At 39.8% G+C, this 23,375-nt stretch overlaps 2 protein-coding genes across 5 annotated transcripts in view; one reads left to right on the plus strand and one right to left on the minus strand.

The window, feature by feature from the left end:
* Positions 1-124: 124 nt before the first annotated feature.
* VPS37A (VPS37A subunit of ESCRT-I) lies at positions 125-22,654 on the plus strand. Of its 2 annotated transcripts, none has more exons than XM_040596498.1 (12): positions 125-334; positions 4,172-4,246; positions 5,178-5,292; positions 6,191-6,291; positions 7,233-7,449; positions 8,487-8,557; positions 10,723-10,850; positions 10,937-10,995; positions 11,087-11,155; positions 13,106-13,249; positions 13,977-14,057; positions 22,546-22,654. In XM_040596498.1, the coding sequence occupies exons 1-11, from the start codon at positions 207-209 to the stop codon at positions 14,055-14,057; spliced, it is 1,188 nt and encodes a 395-aa protein (XP_040452432.1). In that variant the 5' UTR covers positions 125-206; the 3' UTR covers positions 22,546-22,654. The 2 variants fall into 2 exon arrangements, with proteins under 2 accessions (XP_040452432.1, XP_040452422.1); XM_040596488.1 differs by lacking the exon at positions 22,546-22,654 and adding an exon at positions 14,286-15,024 and having other exon boundaries at positions 126-334.
* MTMR7 (myotubularin related protein 7) overlaps positions 18,121-23,375 on the minus strand; it is a 53,277-nt gene continuing 48,022 nt past the window's right edge. For all 3 annotated transcript variants that reach the window (XM_040596456.1, XM_040596466.1, XM_040596476.1), the window contains one exon: positions 18,121-23,002. In XM_040596456.1, coding sequence (XP_040452390.1) covers positions 22,643-23,002 — 360 coding nt within the window. In that variant the 3' untranslated portion in view covers positions 18,121-22,642. The remainder of the gene's footprint in view (positions 23,003-23,375) is intronic.

Consider the following 23,375-nt stretch of genomic DNA (forward strand, 5'->3'; position numbering starts at 1 on the left):
GGCGCCAATCACCGGCCGCAGCGCCCTCCCTCCGCCCCGCCCGCTCTCCTCCGCCCCGCCACGGCGCGGGTCACGGGCGCGCGGTGCTGACGCTGCCCGCGTGCCACCGGGGGCGGGGCGCCGCCGCGCGTGCGCCAGCACCGGAGCGAGGCCGGGCCGCGGTGCCGCCGGTGCCCCCGCGCCCGCCGGGCGCCGCCGCGGCGAGGATGAACTGGCTGTTCCCCTTCGCCAAGGGCGGCGGCTCCTCCTCGCCCGCCGCGCCGCTGCCCGCCCGCACCAGCCTGCAGCAGCAGAAGCAGCGGCAGATCGAGTCCCTGCGCGGCGCCCACGCCTCGTGAGTGGCCGCGGCCGCGGCGGGGGGGACAGGGCGGGACTCGGCGGCGGCCTGTGAGCCCCGACCCGGGCCCGGCGCCCGGCCTCGGTGCCCCGCAGGCACTGCCGGGCGCGGTGCCGCCCCTTCCCCTCCCGGTGCGGCCCGGCTGGGTCCCGCCGGCCATCGGCCGCGGCGGCGCCTCCGGGTAAACAGGAAGCGGAGTCGCTCCGGTGCGGCCGGGGCCGGCCGAGCCCCGCGGCGCTTCGGGGGCCAGGGCCCCGGCGGGGCGGGTGCTGCGCTGGGAAGCGGGCGGGGCGGGCCGGCCTCACCGGCGGGGCTGCGGCAGAGCCGTGCTCGGCTGCGCCGGCCGCCGCTCCGGGAAGGCAGCGTGGGTACTTGATGGGGTTTAACGCCCGCAGAGAGCTGCGGAGCGCGTGTGCGGCGGTACCGCCCGCTTTGCGGGAGCTGGCGGTAGGAGCGCGGTTCTCCCAAGGCTAAGGATGAACCGGGCGGGGGGGGGGGGGGCGTGTGTCGCGGCGCTCTCGCCGGCAGTGGCACAGCAGCGCTGCCGGCTCTGCAAACTGGTTTTCCATGTGCAGTGCGAACTTGCTCGTGCCTGACTGTTCCACAGAAACTGGTGCGATTTAGAGGCTCACCGGAGGGTTTTTGACGCCTGTTCAACAGCCACGTTTTTTACGGCAAAACACCTTCCTTTATCCCGAGACGCCCCAGCTGGGCAGCATGCTGGCCAGTTTTGCCTACTTCTCAGTCTTCTTAAAAGTGTTCATATTTTAAAAGGTGACCCACCATTCATGTATTTCGAGGTATATTTTCAGTGAGCGTTGAAGCGTTCATTGTGCTTCCTAGGAGGTCTGTTGAGGTGTGATGTTTATGTCTGTCTAGGATGTCTGTTGTAGTGGAATGGTAGATGCCTTCAAAATGGTCCAGAAAAAGGAAGGAGAATGTTCTCTGGTATGTCAGACTGAAACTAGGTGTGGAAGAGATACTTACTGTATTTCCAAGGTTAGTAATTGCAGGTGGCTAGATATCCTAATATTCTGAATTATCACACAGGGCACGTAAGTATGGCACTACTGCCAAGTATTGTTGCTCGCTTAATCTGTTTGGAGCCGGTTTCACAAATGGTTTTGAAACACAGCTCACTTTTTGAGGGAGCTGTCTTTGTGGAGATGCAGCAGCCTAACTAAGAAAGTTTTGCTGTACTGGCCTTACTTGGCCTTTTATTTCTTTTTTTTTTTTTTTAACAGGGAGTTTAGCTCACCTCAAGCTAAGTCCTCACAAAAGGTGATCGGTTTTTTGTCAGTCGGCTTGCTGAACTGGGTTGCTAACTGTTTGTGTAGGCGCCAGTTCAAGCACAGACAGAAAGCGAATGGACCCTGCAGCCAGGAATGGAGAGCAGTCTTGGGGAGACAGTAGCTGCTCAAATGTGACTTTGCAGCTGTGTTTTCTAGCATACCTGATCTCTCTTGACAGTAGGTATAGAACACCCAAAAATTAGGCAAGGGAAGGAATACATCCTGGCAGAGTGTACTCTTCTGTTAAGAGAAACCTATTACTGAATAAACTGAGTAACAGCGCCTCAAATGCTGGTGCTTTTTAAAAGATGTGGCTATTTGTGCAAGTTTTCAGAAGTGCAAAGGTTTTTTGGGGTGGGACCCATGTGCTTGCTTATGGACTCCATAGCAACACAGACCTATAGGATAAGAATATGCATTAAGCATTGCAATACAGTTGTTTCCTAAGCAATGATTGAATAATTGTCATTCTAGGGCTTGTTTTGTCCGATAAGTATATTTAGTCATTCATTTATGTGTGTGCCAGCTGTTACTCATGAAATGCTCAAAATAAAATTCTTAGCATGGTGTGTTACCTGAGTTAGGTAAGTTTGTTTTGTGTTGTCTTAAGTCATAAAAGCCCAGTTACATGTGATCTTAATTTTGTTAATGTAGCTAGTCTTCCTTTTCAGGATCTGTTATGGGTTAGAAGCTTGATACCAAGTTTTTGTGAAAAAACTGTTTTCTTGTGATTGCTGCTGTTTTAGCCAAAGTTAAAATGTGTGATTTTTCCAGTGTACCCATTCCCACTTGGGGAAGGGACAACTAACTTTATCGGTTCAAGGTTTTACTTAAATGAGGTTAGAACAGTTCGAACAGTTCTGGAGATTCTCGATTTCTTGTTTCTCTCTCCTTGTTCTCTCCCCAGTTCCTACAGGTTTTGCACATGAGTGGAACATAATTATATACCCTTCTCTAAAGGATTTTGTAGCAGGCTATTAAAATGCATAACAGATGATTACAGGGCAGGAATGTGCTTGAGAGATTCCAGGAGAATCCTTCAGTTAATAATGAGGAGGTGGTGATTTCAGTGGGTGGTGTATCACAGTAGAGCCCTGAACTCCGATTTGAATGGTCCTGTGCTGAAGATACCTGATAGTTTCTTCAAACAGCGAGTCGTTTCACAGGGAAAGAGCAGATGCTGAGTTGCCTGTGAGAGGAGTAAGGTCAGGCTGCAGAAAGCAAGGTGCATAGCTACGTTTGTGTCTTATTCCATTTATTCCCAAAATCCTGAAAACCACAGTTTTAAATTCTGTGCATAAATAATGCTTTGGAGGGGTACAGAATACTACTAGCACTACGCTTAACACACATTTGCAGGTAATGTGTTTGGGGTTTCTTGAAGAAGTAATTGTATGGAGGGACATTTCTGAAGCTGGGTGCAAAGAGGCTTTCTGGGAACACCAGGCTGCCATTATTGCCTTTTGGAGCTCTGTTCCCTCCATTCATAAGGTGGCCTTAGAGAGGTGAGGGAGGAGAATATTATTGACCAGGTACAGGCAGGAAATATACATGGAAGGGGAATCGATCTGCTTTTTAAGTTTGTTTTGGTTGAGGCATTGTTAGATGAAGCTAATTTTCTGTTCTCCTTTCTCTCCCAGTCCCAGCTTAGGTATGTCTGTATTGTTCAGAAATTCTGCTTCTGAGCTAAGTCTCCTCCTCCCCCTCCTCCTCCTCCTCTTCATTCTTTGGGATGCCAGCTTTCAGAACAGTCTTGCTGTGCGTACAAATTGTAGAGTGCTTTGAGTATTGAAACAACTTCCTATTAATGCAGCTGATTTAAAGATTTTTTCTCAATAACTATCTTGTTCCAGGAGAAGCAAATTTGGATTTGATCTTACCAGATTTCATAAGATACATGTTTCTTCACTTGGTGCTTTTCAGGGGGGTCTTTGTTTTGCGTGTCACTGGATTACAGAGTTTTACATTCTTTCAAGTAGCTCTTCTCCAGATCGTTTATTCTTGAAAATGTCTGTGCAAGTGCATAGAACTTGGTGCACGTGGAAAAAACTACTATTAAATAGTAAGCTAATCTGTTAAGGCAGAAGGCCTAGTGTGATGTATGTTCTAAGTACTGATCTGTAGGCAGTGTTGCAGGACAATAGTTGTGAACCACGTGTAATGCCTTGGCAAAGTAAATGTTTTATCAGAAAAAGTCAGTATATGAAAAAAAATCACTGATCTGGTGGCTTAAATTAAGCCACTAAGTGGAGAAATATAAGTTGAGATTGTTGTCAGATCAGCAAGTAGCACAATTTCTCGTACTGTATTTCTGTTGCTTGGGATCATGTATACGGTCTGAAAGTTGAATCTACTATTTTTTTGTTTTAATCTCAATATTCAGTGTAGCATTCTGAGGCATATTAACCAGCCTTATAAATTTTCTTCTTACAAGGCTTTTCAAAACTAAACTAACTACGAAGGTCTGAGGTGATGCCCTTTTTCAGACTTCGGGCTGTTACATTGACCATGAATCGGATGCTAACAATTTCTTCTTTGACAGCATTGCAGAAATTCAGAAAGATGTGGAATATCGACTGCCGTTCACTGTAAACAACTTGACAATTAATATTAACATGTAAGTAGAGAGAAATGCACATCTTGAAAATTAAAATTGTTCTCAAAAATAAGTAATAATAGAACATAAGTGGCTCCCATCTCATAATTAATTTCAGGAACTGTAACCTGGATTTGCATTAATAGTTGTAGTGATACGGGTGAAACTAGTTCTGTAAAAACTGAAGATGCTCAGCTTAAAGCAAAACTATATTTTGCTGTGCTCAGCTCCTAAGATACCTGTGTGGTTTTAGTTGAAAATAAGTAGGAGAAAAACACTCGAGGGTTTCTGATGACTTTGAATCCCCCTAAAACTGAAACTAACCTTAATTAGTAATTTACTAATCTGCTGTAACTCCTAGCTCTTAACGCAGTGAAGCTTCTGGATCGTAAGAAGTGATTTACTGTAACATTTCCTATTAATTTACTTTGGGTGGTGCTTTTTCTCTGGCAAATATTAATGGTATTCCAGTCACAAGTTTTTTGTTACTTTAGCTTGATAACTTGCCTGATACTCTTGCAGATTACGCTGCATTGTCATTGCAGTAGTAACATTTGTATTAGAAAATAGTTTCGTTATGCTACAGCTTTTTCTTTGTCTGTGGACATAATTGCTTCATTGTTATACTGCAATATTGTAGTAAATGCTCTCTTCAGTTCCATGGAAGCCCAGTATTCTAATATGTCTGACTTCCAGTTTTGTAATTGAATAATCCTTTTGTGTGCTTCATTGACTGTGTTTCAGAGAATCTAGAACGGTTTGGGTTGGAAGGAACCTTAAAGATCATGTAGTTCTAACACCCCTGCCATGGGCAGGGACATTGCTCCTTAACTCTTATCACAGAAAAGTAATTTTATGTAATTAGTAGTACTTTTTCTTTGCATAAGAAGCCTTCTTGTGCAAACTTCAGCATGGGATGTAGCTGTAGTAATGATTATTCTTGTATTTGCAGCTTGCTTCCACCTCAGTTTCCTCAGGAAAAACCAGTTATCAGTGTTTTCCCACCTGTGAGACATCATTTAATGGACAAGCAGGGAGTGTATGTGACCAGTCCATTAATAAGTAATGTATGTATAATCTGTAGTTTCACATATGTCTACTGTTAATAGCAATTTTAATACATGTCACACTACAGTATTGCTAATACTTCTGGTAAAAAAAGACTAGTGCAGATCCTTATCCCTCTCAAACTGTATTTTGAATGGTCTGAAAACAAAAATTCAGTAGTGTTCAGTATACTACTATTTATTCTCCTACTGTTACTGTTACTGAGTATTCCATGTATTTAAAACTGTTTTAAGTTATGATGGCTTAGAAAGTTCCTATCACTTTTCTTGTTAGTACCAGTAGCACAGTTCTTGTTTCTGTACAGTGTATTCCAAATAAGGAAGAAGGATGCTTTAAGACTGTTTTGTAATTTAGTTCTTTCTATGCTATTAGAAATAGCATAGTTCTTTCTATGCTATGCTACCTATTAGAAAGATGTCAAGGTTTTGGCTCTAAGACTCAGGATTTTAATGTGCTGTTCTTCCTTTTTTTTTTCTTTCCCTTTTCTCTGCCAACAAGGATGTAGTAGTTTGCTGGGGTGGGGTGAGGTTATGATTTTTTCAGAGTGCAATTAATGCTTTTTGTCTCAAATCTTGATTTCTCCCCCCCCTCCGCCTTTGTTTTCACAAATGTAATTTGGTCAGTAAGGTGGGGGGTTTGGGTTGTTTATTGGAAATGTAATTGATTAATTCTTGATTGGTAATAGAATATACAAAAGTCTCTTAGTTTCTGTTCAGTTCTATGTGGTTTTATTGTTTTATTTGGAGCTTATGTATACACAGTTTATATTAGCTGATATGTCTCAGAAATAGCTTCCAGCACTGCCTTGTGGATATAATAAACAGTCAAGTTCAGCACATTTGGGACTATTGGATTCCAGGTGTAATTTTTCTTTCGCATTGTTTTTTTTTTTACCAGTTTACAATGCACTCGGATCTTGGAAAAATTATTCAAAGTTTACTGGACGAGTTTTGGAAGAATCCTCCAGTTCTGGCTTCTAGTTCAACATCATTTCCATAGTAAGTATCTATAAACATGATGAATGGAACTATGTGTGTTAACTTACTTTTTTTCAAAAGAGATGAAATCAAGTATTAGGAGGGCAGGAACAGACATAATGTAGTGGATGTATTGAGAGACATAGATTCCCTGCTCTTGTAGCATTTCATGTACGTGCTTGATGGCATGATTACTTTGAGAAGAAACACTAGATTCCGTTGGAGTTACTGTATTAACATGCTGATGTAACTTCGTGCTTCTGTTTTCTTGAAAAAGAATAAATGCGTATGTTATCAGATGAAATCTTGAACTTGCTGTAGACCATGATCTGAGCCATTGTGTGTCTTCATGCTCTGGTCATATTCTCCCGGGCTTAACAGCTTCTGTTGCACAACTACGCAAGAGAAGTTGTGCAATTTAAAGAACTGTATGAAATACACAAAAGTGGTCTGAGACATTACAGCTTTATCAGTAGAATTATGGTTCTCATGGCTGACAATGATACTGGGTTTAGATGCAGCTGCAGTTGTGGATGTAAAAAAAGAAGTAGTTTGTGTTATTTAGAAGTAATTGTGTGTTGCCCAAGCTGTTAAATGCTATACCATAAATAAGAACTAATGCATGACACAGATGCATTTTTCAGGACTTTTACATGGAAACACTTTGTATTTAAGTTCTCATAATTTTTTGAGAAGTAGTTTTCGTTTTAATTAAGGGTGTGAGTGTGTATTTGGCTGCTCTATAAGAGTATAGTTTGATGAAGCTGTGTATTATGTTGCAGTTTAAGACATAAAGTAGACTTACTACATTGGAAGTAACTGGAAACAGACAATGCGAAGTTTATGGTTGTTTAAAAATTCAATCCTGTGTCATGTATGTGGTGTAGTGATTATAATTCAAATGGTAAGATGTGCTGTAAGCAGTTGGTTGCTCATGGTTGTGGTTTTTTATTTGTTTTTAGCCTTTTCAACAAACCGGCTGGAATGCCTCCTTATGCTCCTCAGGGGTTTCCATTTCTTCCTCCATACCCACCTCAAGAAACAAACAGAACAATGGCAGCCGTGCCTGTTGCTGAATCAGTTTCTTCAAGCTACACTACAGACAAGCCTGCTGCTCCCTCTTACGGCTTGATCCCTGATCTGCCGCTACCTGTTCCGACAGCAGAAGCAGTGCTTCAGGTCTGTATGCCGAGTTTTGGTGCTTAAGCTAAAGCTGTCAGACACTGGGGATAATGGCACACAGGGCATTGCTGCAAAACTCAAGGGAACATTCAGAGTGACTGCACTTCATTGTTTTGCTGGTGCTAGGAAAAAACCTGTTATTTTGGCTTTGATGAAAAGTTTTTTAGGGCAAACTTGAACTCGGATTTGTCTTTCTGAGCTTTAATGAAACACGTTATGGTAAATATCTTTGAATATACTTTTTTTTTGGAGCTGCAGTCCCCCATAGTGCAGCTGTAACTGTTTCTTCAGTCATAGAAAATGAGATTCTTTTCTCTATATGGCATTTCCTGCCCAGAACCTATCAGGTGAGAATGATGTGCAGTCTCAAGCCTTTCTGTGAATTTATTTCTCATTTTCACGCTTGAAATAGCTTCGCTTCATGGATCTTGTATGTGTGTACTCACAAATTCCCTTTCACTGATGCACTCTGGAAGGATTTTTTTTAATATCCTCTGTAAAAACTTTACAGCTAAATGTTTGGTTTTTATAAAGTCTTTTCTTTAGAAACGAAAACTTTCTTAATCTTGGAAGATGCTTTTGTGGCTTTGTAGAATTTAAAATTTTTACATTCTGTGAAGACAGACTTTCTTTTCCTTGTCTGAAAACTTTTTCCCATGGGATTATAACTTTAAAACCACATGATAGAGATCAAAATGTCAGTCTCTTTCTCTGTGCTCACTTCCTTGAGTTATAGTCCTCCTATGTGTTTCATGGCTCGTTCAGCTGTTACCAAATGGAGGACGTAGCAAGACAGGTTATTTTCCTCCAAAAGTGACTCATCTTTTGTGACATGCCACCTCAAGCATCCCCAAGTATTTTGTTGCCATGGTTGAGTTGAGACATCTTTTTGGAGACTAGTGCTACTATTCTTTCTGCTTTTCCTACTTTTCTTGTTGCTGGCAAATACTCATCTCCAGTTTTGGATTAATCAGGTTAAATATCACGAAATAGCTCTTTGAAAATCTACTAAGCATTTCTAAACTTCTGTTTAGGTTGGCCAGAATGGATTTACTTACAAGATGCCTGATGTTCCTGAGACATTTCCAGAACTCTCAGAATTAAGGTAAATTTTCAGAAGGTGCCAAAACATTCCGTAGTCATTAAAAGGCAATTACCACTGGTCTGTATCTGATTTTTGTCAAAAGTCTGTATACATCGCTGAAATGTTTTTGTAAATAACATCAATAGGAGAACTACGACTTAACCAAAATTGTAGAGTTAGGAAGTAAGCCAGCCCTGCATTCCAATGTGCTGCTTGTTTAGGATTTTCTCAACAGGAACAATACTTCAGGATTCAACACCAGGTAAAAGAGCATTTATTTTTATATTTCCTAACATACTAGTGTTCTGTTGTCTTCCAGTGACTTAATTTCTGCTAATATGGTAAGCATACCTTTTGAAGGAGGAAAGGGGACAAGGAAATGGACTTGAGACTGGTTTACAGATTGCATTCTCTTAATTCACAAGGACTTTGTGAGCAGCTCAGCATGTGCAGGGCAGTTGGGTCAGGTAAATCCAAGTGGTAAACGTGCCAGGTGTCCCAATGCAAATCACTTCCACATCTAAATACTTCATACACATACTACACAAATATTTTAATCAAAAGCATGTCCTGTCACAATTCAAAAAAATTGTATTAGTTACTGTTCCCAGCAATTTTTTCAGGTCTAATGAGACAGCCTCCTGGATCATTTATCTGGGATTGAACAGATTATACAGATCAGCTATTAATTCTGAAAGGATCTTAGGAAATTGGTTGCTTTCTGATCTCACATATTTATGGTGGTGTCATAGTTCAGCACTTGAAAACTCCTTTCAAAAAAGGAAAAGACCTTTGGTGAGAAGGTCTTCTGTTCTTTGGGGCATTTTTTGTTTACCTTGACGCCTTCCTAAGAGCCTATTTCATTTAGCTAAATCAACTGTAAGTTCTGTTGTGTAGAAGAAAGCTAGGGGTTTGGGGAGGAAGTGTAATTTGTTTTAACAAAACATTCAAATCAAGTTTGGTTCTTTCAAGACGACTGGATTAAAATTCCATGAACCTTCTGGTGGTGATTGATCACAAATGGTAATGCAGCTGTTCTGCGTAGCTCTGTTGTGTGTAGGTGGCAAAGGTTTTGGTAGTTGGGGGGGCTGCATGGGTGGCTTTTGTGAGAAGGGGCTAGGGGCTGCCCCTGTGCTAGGCACAGCCAGCTTGGCAGCAGACCCACTGCAGGACAGCTGAGTCCGTTGGTGAAGTGAGTGGTGCCCCTATGAAAACACATTTAAAGAAGAGCAAATCCTGCAGAGGCAGTGAGGATTGAGGGGAGGGAGTGGAAAATTGTGAGAATCCTGCAAACAACAAGGTCAGAGAAGAAGGGGAAGGAGGTGATCCAAGTGCCAGAGCAGATACTCATCTGCAGCCCATGGAAGTTTTGGAAAAGACCAGAGTAGAACAGGTGTTTCCCTGTAGCCCGTGGAGAGGACGAGACGGGAGCAGGTATCTACACCGCACCCCATGGAGCACCCCACACTGGAGCAGGCGGGTATGCCCTGAAGGAAACTGCAGCCATGGAGAGCCCACACTAGAGCAGGCTGTCCTGCCAGGAACTGCAGCCTGTCATGGAGAGGGACCCGTGCTGGAGTAGGGGAAGAGAGTGAGGAGGCAGGAGCGGCAGAGACAAGCCGTTACAGATGGGGACGGCCACACCGGCAATTCCCCTTCCTCCCTGCACTGATGGGGAATGAGAGTGAAGTTGAGCCTGGGGTCAAAGGGGGTGAGGTGTTTTAGTTTTTGTCTTTCTTTTTCATCATCTTAATATAATGGCAATATAATTAATTTTTCCCAACCTGAGTGTGTTTTGCAGGTCATTGTATAATTGGCAAGTGATCTCACTGTCTTTATCTTGACCTGCAAGCTTTTCCCCTATATCCTGTTGAGGAGGGAGACTGAGAGAGCAGGTGGGCGGACATCTGGTAAATGGCCACAGTCAACCCACTGCAGTAGCATCAAAAAACACTTCATAGGAAGTAAGGCTTGAAATGAGAGGTACTTTTTAACATTAAAGCTCACGGCTGCAGATAGTAGAACCCACGGTCCAGGAGAAAGGGGAAAAACAAGCTCTGGTCATGTTGTATATCTGTAAAGTCCCAATAAATGCCTCAAACTTTTGACTTTTGGCAGAAATTAGTAACTCTACACGTAATGTTTGCTGTTAGCTTTAAATGTGCTTTCTTTCTGTTTGAATGTAGTATATCGCAGCTGACCAGTATGAACGAGCAAGGAGAAGTGCTACTGGAACAGTTTGCAGCTTTACCACAACTGAAGCAAGTCATTACTGATAGAAATGAGTTAGTGAAAAGCATTGAAGAGCTGGCAAGTAAGATGTTAAAACATTAGCATCTGTGTCTGTTCTGCACATTGAATCCTCTAAAAAAAGGCAGTAATAGTGATTTTGTTTTACAGAAAAAAACTTGTTGCTGGAGCCTACTCTCGAGGCAAAAAGACAGATGGTGTTGGATAAAGTAAGTGGACAATAAAATCTTTTTCAAAAATATTAGCTGTAACATTCTGTTTTTTTCAGGGGGAAAACATTCTTTTTCTTCTTCCTTCCAGTATGAGCAACTGACACAGATGAAAGCAGCCTTTGAAAAAAAGATGCAAAGACAGCATGAACTTAGTGAGGTATAATCTCTATATCATATTATCCTTTAAGACTACTTCAATAAAACTGAAGTTTTGATTTGGATCTTTAACCGTAAAGAATATTCTTCTAGTTAAGCCCTTAATTTTATATGAAATAGATTCACATCAAGTATGAAATGAAATGGAATGAAGTACCAAACAGTTGGAAAGCAAAACAGTGTTATGGTTGCACAACTGGGGTTTCGGGTTGTGGTTTGGTGGGGTTTTTTTTAATGCTACAATACAAGCAAGGTTGGAAGAGTGTGATGAGCTTTTAGAGCTGTTCATAAGTACAATCCTGGGTCAGACCAGTTTTAAGAATAGAAGGCTTTTTAAAGAAGGTTTGTTTAAGTAATGATAACCATTGAACGTAATGAGCTCGTAAAACTGTACCAGATTATAATGATTCAAACGATTGCTTCAGAAACTTAAATTCTGTGATTCACTGGGTATGCTTACTGTGGGCAACATGTTATATGTGCTGTCAAACTTTGTACATTCTAAAGAGCAAATAGGGTAAAGTCGTAACTTCAGAAAGCAATTTGGGGAAGGAGAATGATTTCTTAGCAGAATATGTGTTAGAAGATGTAACTTCTCATAAACAATTTCTGTGCTGAAGTCATGATTATTTGCAAGATTTGTCACCTGAGAATACAACCGTCCATCAAAATAACATGCATAGTACCTGAATATCAAAATGTCCACAAAGCAGCAAAATAACAAACAGGAAGTTACGTGACAGCAAACTGAATGATTTCATAGGTGATCTAAATGAATTAAATGATCCCTCACTTGAAAACCAGAATAGTCTGACTCCTATTGCCTCCTTTCTCTGTGATGTAAGTTGGCTTTAAAGTGGGTGGAGGTAGTTGGCATTGAGAAACTTTCTGTTTCTGTAAGAAGCCACTTAAAAACAGGACATATTACCCCACTGCTACATTACCTTTTCTTTTGTCTAAGTTAGATTTGCTGGTTGAATTTAACGATTGTTAGGAGACTGTGAGTTGAGGAGTTGCAGATGGATTTTTCTGCTGTTTTTCCACATATGTGCTGTATCTTCATGTATTGATGTTCACTGTGCACTACCTGGTATCTCTTGTTATCTCCCCTTAAAAGTTCCAGACAAGTCTTTTTACTTGTATTGTAGATGAATTTTAGTCATCTTCTATTACAGCAAACAGTCCTTATTTTGCACAAGATTAATTTAACAGGAAATTTCTGATTGCAGTTTTATAGTACCTAAGTAAAATATTTTTCATGGGGTAGATGGAGGGTAGTCCGAGCAACTAAAATCCATAAATACCTTAATTTTGCAGTTCTGGCTCTGTACAGACTCCTACTGAAGACGTGAATCATGTTCTGATTAACTGCCCAAACATATTAGAGGAAAAATAATGAAATTACATGCAATATACACAAGTAAGGTTTGAGGAACAGAAGAATGAGTATACTGGTTTAGGTTAGCAGCCCATCTACTTCTTGAGTAGGTGCTTTTTCCTTTCCTGTCTTCCTCTCCACAGTCATTTCAAGGGTATTTAAAAGCTGAACGGTAAGTGCTATTTTACATTTTTATACTTCTCAGGGTCGCTACTGAGTTTCAAAAGTAGACCCTATGTATTGAAGTCACTTGAAACGCTAGTTCTATTCAGAAGTCACATTTCCAAGCTCTCTGCTGTCTGACAGTATAGGGTAAAAGTTGAAAAGCTTTATACATCTTTTAGAATGACTGTGCATGTAGACCTAAACTAGCAATGCTTTTCTCACATTGGATCCTTTCTAGTTTAACAAGCTGTGCTGTTTCTTGGACATTAAGCTTCCATCTGGTCACTTAGGCTTTTATGTAATAATAATGCTCTTCACATAGTTCATGTTTAGTCATTTATCTTTCTTATCGGAAAGGTAGGTTTTGATGGACAGTTCAATATTACATAGGAGTTTTTATTTTCATAGAGTTGCAGTCCAAGTGCTTTGCAGGCCAGACTTAAAGTAGCTGCTCATGAAGCTGAAGAGGAATCTGACACTATTGCAGAAGACTTCTTGGAAGGCAAAACAGAAATAGATGACTTCCTTAGTAGTTTCATGGAAAAGAGAACAGTACGTAATATACAAATTATTCTAATCTGAGAGATCTACAACACATAGTGAATAAATTTAAGACCTAAGAGTTTGAGCAGTTCTGTGGTACACAACAGTGCTTTAATAAGCTCCAACAGAAGAAAACATCCCTAAGTGGCTTCAGTCTGTTTAGAATATAATCTGTGTTGTGAAGGCACACATTTTTTAAGGCAGAAGTGCAAAGGTCTCCCGCATTAGACCCTTGTCATGTGGTGTTGTAGGTTTTTTTGTGCCACTGTCTTCTATAACCTGTATAGAGATACAAGGAAGGTAGCCACATGGACAAGTTTAATAAGTTGACATAGAATGACACATTATATTAAGCAACCTTTATGTTTAATTTATTAAACTTCTTAAACTAATTATTCTGTTGATGGCTATCGCCAAATAAGTAACTGAGGTTCAAAACCCACTGCTCTTGCTCATGCTGTGACAAGAGCAATTTACTGGGTAGCATACCTTTCTTTAGAGGTGCCTATAAATGCATTTCATAACATAGGAAACAATTCTCTTGTAAGCAATTGTGAATGGAGTTATCTTACCAATACAGACCGTTGTTCAGCCTGAAGCTTGGAAGGGAGGGGGTTCACAGGGCTTTCTTTTTTTAAAGAGCCCGCAAGGTAGCTAAATTATTAAAGAGAAAACATAGTATGCATTATAGAAATCTGCCTTTCAGGATTCACTCTTGCTATGTCTTGTTTTGTAGCTCTGCCACTGTAGAAGAGCCAAAGAGGAAAAACTTCAACAGGCAATAGCAATGCACAGCCAATTTCATGCTCCGCTATAGGTAAACTGCTGCTTTAATATTTGCCGTAAACTTTCTGGTTTTTAAATAATTCACCTCATCGTCACACACCTACAAACTGCTAACTGCAAATGAATTTGTTGCAATGCTCAGTGTTCTAATAATGCTTTCTGTGCAAATCAAGTATGTACTGCATCTGTTGTTATGTTTTAAATAGAACTAACTTCTGGAGAAATTAAAATATCTAATTATAGAAATTTGTCTTTACAGACTTCCTGCAAACTACACCTGCCAAGAGAACAAGTGAAAAACCCAATAAAGCACACTTTTTAATAACTATTATTTGCAAATAAGCATTTCATCTTATATGGTTGTATTTATAGAAGAGATTGTATACAGAGTTGGGATGGTTTTTGTACAAATTAGAATGTCTCTTTATATTCTCATTGTACTCAAGAATCCTTCTATTGCAATCTTTGCACTAATTTCTTGTATTTATTGTTGATAGTTCCTACTATATTTAAGTTCCTGCTGCTATACTCCATTCTTCAGAGACTGATTATCTAAACATGTAATTTTGACTAGCTTTTTACATTTTTATAAAAACATAATTCATATCTTTTTTGTATTTTGAATTTTAAGCATAGATTTGGCTTGATCTGTGGAAGAGTTTGAGATAAGTGGTGATAGGGCTTTGGAAACTGAAGAAGTTCATAATTTGAGATTGTTAGTGGATTTGATTCACAAGCTGTCTTTTCTTGAAGCCAAAATGTTTAAGAACAAGTTTTTTACTTTTAAGTAATATTACAGAACTGAGTATAGCCTGTATTGTGTTTTGGATAAGTAGATTTGGATTAAGCAAAGGATGTGTTAGAGCAAATTATATTCGAATCAAAACAGAATAAATGATCTCTGTGTAGATTTGGTATGTTGCTCAGTAGCACTGAAGCGCTTGATTTCAGGTGTGGCTTGGTACCTACTACTGTAATTAAACACAATTTTCATCTCATAATTTCATTTTCACATTTTTTTTTGCTTATAGGAGAAATAATCAGATCACCTCACAGTTTCTGTTTTATGCAATATGAGTATGTTCATCATGTGAGGAACTCAAAAGCACTTTACAAAAACTAGTTCTGAAGTTCTTTGAAGTAGCAGTTATTTTTTTCCGAATTTTAAGCAGCAAAGAAACTAATTTGGCTGGAGTTGCATAGTGTGTTATGTTAAGGCCAGTGATTAAATTTGGAAGTGAGACTTAATTCTGCCCTTTAATCACTGAACCTTTCTTCTGGTGAGCTGTCTTTTTTTAGGGTGGGGGTATATCTGGTGAGAATGGATAGGACCAAGTGCAGTATTCTATAGGAGAAAAATACAGCCCCTGCAGAGATGCATGTGTGGTCTCTCTTGCTGTTGCAAAAAGACTCATTCTTTTCCTTAACCTTGTCAGTGCATTAGGTTTTCATGGAGATAGTCAAGTTCCAGAAGAACAGAAGAAGTCGTACAGTTCTGAGACATAAATAAGATAAAGCACTGATTAAGTAATGTATCAGGAATCCTGCTTCTTTCTGATCAGGAAGCAGTCTGGAGATAAACCTCTTAGCCAAGACACTGGCTCTGTGTTACCTAGATAGGGTCACAGAACATCACGGATTCAAGTCTTAAACTAAAGCATGTCAATCCAAGCGAACACTTTTCTGTATCACTAATCTTCAGTCAGCCCTAAACTTGAAGCTCTTCTAGCAAAACACAATAAGGTATTTTTTCTGACTTGGAGAAAAGCAAGTAAATTTTGGAGCTGGGAAAATCACTTTAAGTGCAAGAAGTCTGTTCCACAGGCTAGTGAATCTTCAAATGGGGCTTTAGTCTCAGCCTTATCATACTCTACAGTACTGTGGTTGTCTGTCTTGAGCTACTGCCTTTCAGGGTGAGTAAACTATTCACTGGTACTTGATGGGATTTTTCTTTGTAGAGCTGGTCCAAGTTCTGAGATTAGATGTTCCAAGAAAACAGAACTGTGGTCCACATCAAAGAAGATACTTGGGTGCCTGAAAAAATCAACAGGTTGTATGTGCCGTGGTTAAGCAATAATTTTAGACTATCTTCCAAAAAACATTGCTCCTGACGGTACGTAGTACTGCATGAATACTGACATAGCACTTTTGCTAATGTGCTAACTAAAGCCCTAATTAAAAATGAGATTGCTAAGGTTTCCAAGCAGTTCTGGACTTGGGTCTCTGAGTAGTGGGATTTCTGCAGCTCTGGAGAAAAGTTAGATTTAAGTCATCAGTGTTGCCTTCTTGGCAAACTCCATCTGGCTTTGCGCGCAGTGTGCAAGTTGGTTTGGGTCTTACTCAGAGTATCTAGCTAACAGTCTTTATTAAAGACTAGACACAAATTCTCTACAGGGCTGGCTTTCTGTTGCGGTTTCTTCACTATAAGGAGAGAAAGGTACAGGGTGACCAAACGTCTGGTGCTCTTCCTGAGTTGGGCTAGTATCTTTATGCATTCTATAATGGCATGAAATGACAGACTTCTGTCCTCATCTGCTGCCTCCTGTTGAAGGTTGTGTGGTGTATTATGGTGCTCTACTGTGACTGAACTCTCTAGCCAGGTCACCTTCAGGAGATTTGCTTCCCAAACCAGTACAAGTTCTCAACACTTCAGCTTTTCCTTACACTTTTGTGAGCAAATTTACAAATGCAGAACTTCTCCCTGCAGTCCTGATGATAGTGGAGGACAGTCTAGAATAAAATGTCACGATTCAGGGCAAGTTCTTAGTACAGTGTTTCTTGTTCAGGGATATGAAAGTTTAAGGTCTTCTCTTTTCTCCCTTTCTATTCTCTCTCCTATCGTTCCTATTCATAAGATTACTTTTTTCCCATATTTTTTTAGCCCCTTCTGCGGTCACAAACCCATCCTCTAGAAAAGCAGCACAGAAGTCTGTATTCAGTGGTGTGCTAGGTTAGCTACGGCTATCCTGTCGCACACAGGAGCGGCCAGCCGGTTTTCTGGCCTTTAAAGGACAAGCCAACCTGCTGCTGGTTTGAGGTTGGTTTGTTTGTTTGTTTTTCTTTTAGTCCTACACTGGTTGTGCCAATGGGAACATTTTTCTTCATAGGTAATCATCATGCTTTTACCAGAAGACTCAGTCGAACACTGATAATGCTCTGTCAAAGTTATAGGGGGGGGTTTGGCTTCTAGGAAGTTAAGCACATTCCTTGCCTTGTTTTGCTGAAACATGGTGAGTGGGTGTGTACCCAGCTTTATAAACAATATCCTATGAAGTGTAACAGAACAGCAGCTGCTGCTAGATGCATATTCTACAATCTTTTAAAATGTGTCAAGCGAACTCTTAAGCAATCTGGAATGTTAGGCTACATACAGTGACTGGTTTCCCGAGAGCCTTGCACTGTGTCGTACTTACGCTGAGGTGTTCTGCCAAGTAGAAAAGTGAAATAAATGAGCGAGAAATAAAAAAGTAAGGAGGTGGGTTGTCTCTTGCGTTGCAGTAGTTTGGGGTGGGGTGAGGGTACATTCTGTATTGTAACTGCTAATTGAGTCTGGGGTTTGCCTAATCTTAATATCTGATCTTACTGCTAAATATTTTCTGTGGCTGAGTTTAGGCCTCTCGTTTCTTCCCTTAGTCTTAAATCCAGAACTGAGTTCTCCATGTAACAGGTGTAACTGATGCTGTTGCAGACCAGAGAAATTTTAAAACGTAAGTCTGAAATCAAGTAGGTTTCGTTTTGGGGTGATCTTGTATACAACTAGTGTTAATGGTACATTCTGCTGAGGCTTACAGAAGAAAGGTTTCCTAGATTTCAGAGTGTATTTGGCATGCTAACCTTTCTGAAAGATGGGGATTATCAGGCACGTACAGCTATGCTAGCCACTACTACAAGCCAAGAGACTATAATAAAGTTCTAAGCAGTATCTAATGATCTACTGTAGTTCTGTTTGCTCTGTACATACTCCTGCGGTTTTGCCACTTTGGACCTTGACCAGATGTGGACGTTAGAAATCTTTTAGTTTTGTTTTTGTCCAAGTTCCTATTCCTGCTCCCTTCAAAGACTTAAGATAAATCTTTAAAAAAAAAAAAAAAAAAAAGAGACCTTCAAGTAAAACTGAATCAAAACGCTGGCAAAAAAGTTAAGTCCATTATCACAGCCTTACTGTGTACATTATTCTGAACAGTAAATACTGTAATGTGTTAAACTTAGAAATAAAGGCTTTGGGGTTTTTAATATGTCTTGTAATTGTCTAACTTAAAGATAGAGTTGGCCATTGCGGGATACAGAATTGTATAGGAAATGGATGCAGTAAGCTACTCAAGGACAAACTTCTACTCTTTGTGTGTAGTGATTTGAGCTTTTCCTGTTTAACTCTTCCAATAAAAGCAGTGATTCTTGGAGCCACCTCCACCAAAATGGGCTTTGAAAACTCTTATTCATCTCTGGCTACTGCTTTTCTAAATGCCTTGTTTTGGTCAGATGCCTGTAGAGATCAAATTTATATGTAGTAATAAGCTATAAAGAAAGTTTGTGTATCAATTATAAGGGAATACCTTAACATAAAGAATTGTGTTCTTTAGTCTTCAGAAACAGAATAAATTAATCTGAATAACCATGGCAACCAGCAGACTTAAAAATGAGTCCTTCCCTGATTTCAGTCACAACAGTTCTGGTGGACCTGTAAGAGTTCATTAGCATCTCGCCAGAATGATTTATATTGAAAGACCACTAAATGTTACTTTAAGATTTAACGTGATTTGATTTGCTGGCTCCAGGTGCTTTACTGGCAATATAAATAATACAAATAAAGTTGAATGCTTATTTTACCTTTCCTTCGCATCACCCCAATCTCTGGCAGTGTTTCTGGCTTCTCTGAAATTGGGGTCTGCTGTATGCTTGGCCGGAGATCTTCGGCAGGTTTTTCACTAATCTTGGTAATGTGATAAGTTTACCTACTTTTAACTTACCCCACTACACGTTCCTCTCTTCCCAAATAAATTGTCAGTGACTTCACTGTCCTTGGACAATTTTTCAGTCACTGCGGCATTTCCCTGTCTCTGCACTACAGCGCGTAAGGGTGACTAGCTAACCTAACGGTTACACCCAACCTTCAGCCCATGCAACCTTTAGCCCAACCCTGTTGCCTTGACTGTGGTGTTTGTGATATACTTGAGGACTCCTGCGTGTAGGTCAGGGCAGCGTCCACATAAAATCATCAAGTTAGCTGGTCAACAGTGGTGAAATGCTTACATTGCAAAGGCTGCCTCCTTGTTGCTGGATTTTAATTGTTACTAGCTTGTATCATCAGACGTCTTGCATGCTATGCAAACTGGTGCTCTGGCTTGCCACAGGCTTCAAAGAATGTGGTTCTCTGCCTTACTGCTAAGGAAGTTTACTTAGAACTTAAAAGTTCTTTACTTACTTAAAAAACTTTAAAGTTCACAAAGAACTTTACTTCCCTGCCTCTCTCCTTTTACTTACTTTTTTCTTTTTCTCTCCTTACTTTTAATGATATTCTTCAGTCTGGGTTGTGCCCTCCAACTTCTTTATTTTTCATCTTTTCAGAATCCATTACCAGTTTACCAGCTTCATCTATGTCTTATATAGAGCTACCTATAAAAGCAGCTAGTAAAGCTTTCTTTCTGTTCTTTAGATGATGACCTTCTGTAGAGGAAACTTCAACTGTTCTATCCCATTGGCATCAGTGTCCTTTAGATGCCCATTTTCATGCTAAAGAACAGCCTGAAGCTATTGAGGCTAAAATGACACCGTTGATATCTGTAATGCTCTTTAGTCCTTTCTTCCCAGCAGTTACCTTCCTGTGTGTCCTATTGCAAATTACAGTCAGCTTATGCCAAATTTGCAAGGATTTGCAGCAGAGGGGAGACCCCACAAGGCTATGAGAAATCAATGTAGTTTATAGTGTGGTTTTCTCATGCTTCTTGTTTTGCATTCCCTAAAAAAAACACACACACCACCACCGCCCCCCCCCAAAAAAATAAAAATTAAAATAAAATTAACTAAATTCTTAGTTAGATTTCTCCACAGCTTAAACTAAAGGATTCAAGTATTGAAGGAAGGAAGATACAAAAAATCCCTTGATCTCAGTGACAAAGTCACTGGAGTAAATGAACCGTATTACAAGAGTTGGGAAAGCAAACCTTTGTTTCATTCACTGGTGTGAAATAACATACACTAAATGACCCAAGTGTTTATTTGAAAGTGTTTCTCAGCAGGCTAATAATGGCACACATACATACATTACAATGAAAACAATAGTAGCTAATGCTAAATTCCAAGGACTGAAAGACACATCACAGAGAGCTGCTAAGTAAAGGCATAATATAAAATGTTAATATGTTAATATTGTAGTTATGCAACTCCTTGTAATTAGCTGTACAAGCGACATGAAGACAGTGCTTTGAATCTGCATATATTGCTGTTCTGCATTTATTTCTGGACATGTCTAATAAGGACATAATACAATCATACAGAATTTTACATTTTAAAGATATGCAATAATATTGCACATTTTCAAACTCATTTTTAGGCAGAATATTTGTGAGGTTGTTTTTGTTGCTGACTTTGCAGCATGTTTCTTTAGTTTGAGAAAACCCATTTAAAATCTCCTTTAATACGATAAATTTTACAGGCTGTGTTCAAAATACGAAACGTTTTTAAAAGTACGATTAAAATTGGGGCTTCATTAAAAATTCATAAAGATTAAAAAACAGAAGGCTAGATTCTCAACAGAGTATAAATTATAGCTGTATTTATTTCAGCTAAGCTACAGTGATTCATCAAATTGAGTATCTGACCTTTCCAGTATAATACTAAGATAAATTTTGTTCTTAGGTATTGAATTCTTTGTTCAAAGGCAGCAGCTCCCTTAAGAGGGATTTTAATAATACTGAAGTTTACCTAGTCATTTTTAATATCATCAAGTTCCTAGAACAGAATGAAAAGCTATTCCATAAAAGCAGACTGAATAATAAAATCTAGAACTTCTGAACTGAGGTATATTTATATAATTTAGTTCTGCCTGTAAGTCCATATTTGATGGACTAGTATGAAATGCAATCAAATTAAACTTATATTACTACTGCTTTACTTTACTAGAATTCAGTACCACATTGTCTCCAAGCAGGTAAGAGCAGCCATATGAATTATATTTTTAGCTGTGTGCTTTAATTAAAAACAAACAAACAAACAAAGAAACCCCCACCAAACACTTGGAATAATTACATCCCAATATGGAAGCCTTTTTAGTGAATTTCAAAACATCCCAAATCTTAAACATTTTTCAGCGGTTTACTTCCATACCTATGATTATGAAAGCTATTACTCCCACTCTTAAAAAAATATAAAAATTCTTAAACCAAACCAGATTAACCTTTCTGTTATGGTGAATCAGTCTTCTTAAGTTAGCATTGCCATGCTCTGTTCAGGTTGGCAAATGCTAAAAGAGAAATCTTGTGTGAAGATAAAGAAAAAGCCCTTGGCTGTAGTTAGTTTATTTTGAACAGTAAAATTTGGAAGAAATAATTGTTTAGAACAGTTCCTTTATGGGCATAACCTTTCTGTAGTGCTGAAAGTGACACTTTCGTAAGTGATTTCTGTAAGTGATTTTTGGATTCCTTGTTCTCTCTACTGTGTATGTACCTCAGTCACACTTAAATAAAACATTTTTAAGTAGGAATCAGATAGGCTGGAGAATTGGGGAGTTTCTTACTTTAAAATTTTACCTTTATATCTTATGTAGGCTGTTTGGAACAAGGGTAAGTTATAAACAATCAAACTTGAGAACAAACCATAAAAGAGGCTAGAGTATACCGCCTAACACACCTTTCACTGTAAGGGATGCTTTATCACAAAGGCTGTAAGTATCATTATGTTCCGTGAAGTTTTGCTCACAGAAACTACTGAACTTGCAGCACAGGTTGAGAGTTGAGTACACACGGGATGCATTCATATGCAGCAGCAACAGCTTACTAAAGGCTATTTTTGCAGGATCAAAGCTTCATTTGTCCCCTAAGAAAGCATGTCCATTTGTTAGTTTTACTTTGCTGTAAAGGATTCTAGTAGGAGAATATGCAAAATAATGGTTGGAATTCAAAATGTAACACTTCCCACAAAAAAAAAAAATAAATAGGTGAGGAATATACACAATATGTCTGAAGGCAAAAGAACTCTACAAAAGTAAGTTTTGACTGATTCACCAGTAAGGCTAACACTAATGAATCTTCAACCTCGTCCCTGTGTATAAGAGAGTACTTTGGAATTTCACGTCTTTGGAGAAGAACTATTATTTTGTACAATAAATAATTATGGAAATGTACAAAGGAATAATTATGTACAGCACTGATAAAACAAATACTACATTGGCTTGACTACTATATATAACAGCAGTTATTACCTTTCTTTAGCATTATGTCCTAAAACTAATAATGGCTTGTTCTGCTTAGATCTTTACTTACACAATTGCACAGTAGTTCCCTTTCTTTGGGTTATTTCTTTAGGCCACATACCACTCCCATTCTTCACCCCATGAAAAGATGTTGTTCCAGACTGTGAGGGACTCGGCTTCACCTGGATCCTTGCTGTTGCGAAGGTATTTCAGACCGCCAGAAACACAGCCTCATCTGAATCCTTGCCACTGTCTTCACTAGGCAAGCAGCCACCCCCGCTTGGGGACCTACAACTTAAGTCCTCCACGCCAGACTCCTGATCACTGTTAGCTGAGAGGTCAGGATCCGAGCTTTTCAGGTTGTCCTGTGTCAAAATCAGGGCTGAATCTTCTTCATCCCCTTGCGAAGGGCTCCGCGATGGGAATGATTTTAGGTCGCTGCTATACTCCTGCGGAGTGTTAGCTAAGCTGTTGCTGGAATTAAAAAGCCCTAACTGTTTGCTTTGGTCTTGTTGCTTACTCTTGTCTTTATCATTGTCTAATTGTGATTTCTGAAGATTCGCCAACCTCTGAAATAAAGGAAACGGTGTATATATTACAGGGATACATTTAGGGCCCAGAAATCCTCCTATGTGTCTTTGCCTTTTAAAAAAAGAAGTAATAATCTGAGTTCAGAGCCCAACCCAGTTAGCAGCCTTTAAAACTGCCTGTTTGCATTTATGGAGTATGAGAAGTGCACAGTTTGTCACAAACTAATGCCAAATTACAGCATCACAATTCCCTCTGAGTTACAGACAGATATAAAACTTCTTCCAGGAGCAGTACTTGGTGCACTGACAGAGGAGAAATTTTATCTCTAAAGAAAAAAAGAAACCACCCCACTGTTGTGTCTAAAATGCAAAATGTTCATACTAATTCCTGTGAGCACAAAGATGATGGCCG

Source organism: Falco naumanni, chromosome 1 (genome assembly GCF_017639655.2).
Source record: "Falco naumanni isolate bFalNau1 chromosome 1, bFalNau1.pat, whole genome shotgun sequence".
Lineage (NCBI taxonomy): Eukaryota > Metazoa > Chordata > Aves > Falconiformes > Falconidae > Falco > Falco naumanni.

Excerpts from the sequence above, each read along its gene's own strand:
- VPS37A (XM_040596498.1), top strand. The coding sequence starts at position 207 with ATGAACTGGCTGTTCCCCTTCGCCAAGGGCGGCGGCTCCTCCTCGCCC. Across the intron at positions 6,292-7,232 it reads AGTTCAACATCATTTCCATA|CCTTTTCAACAAACCGGCTG; the intron begins GTAAGTATCTAT and ends ATTTGTTTTTAG. Across the intron at positions 11,156-13,105 it reads GACAGCATGAACTTAGTGAG|AGTTGCAGTCCAAGTGCTTT; the intron begins GTATAATCTCTA and ends TTATTTTCATAG.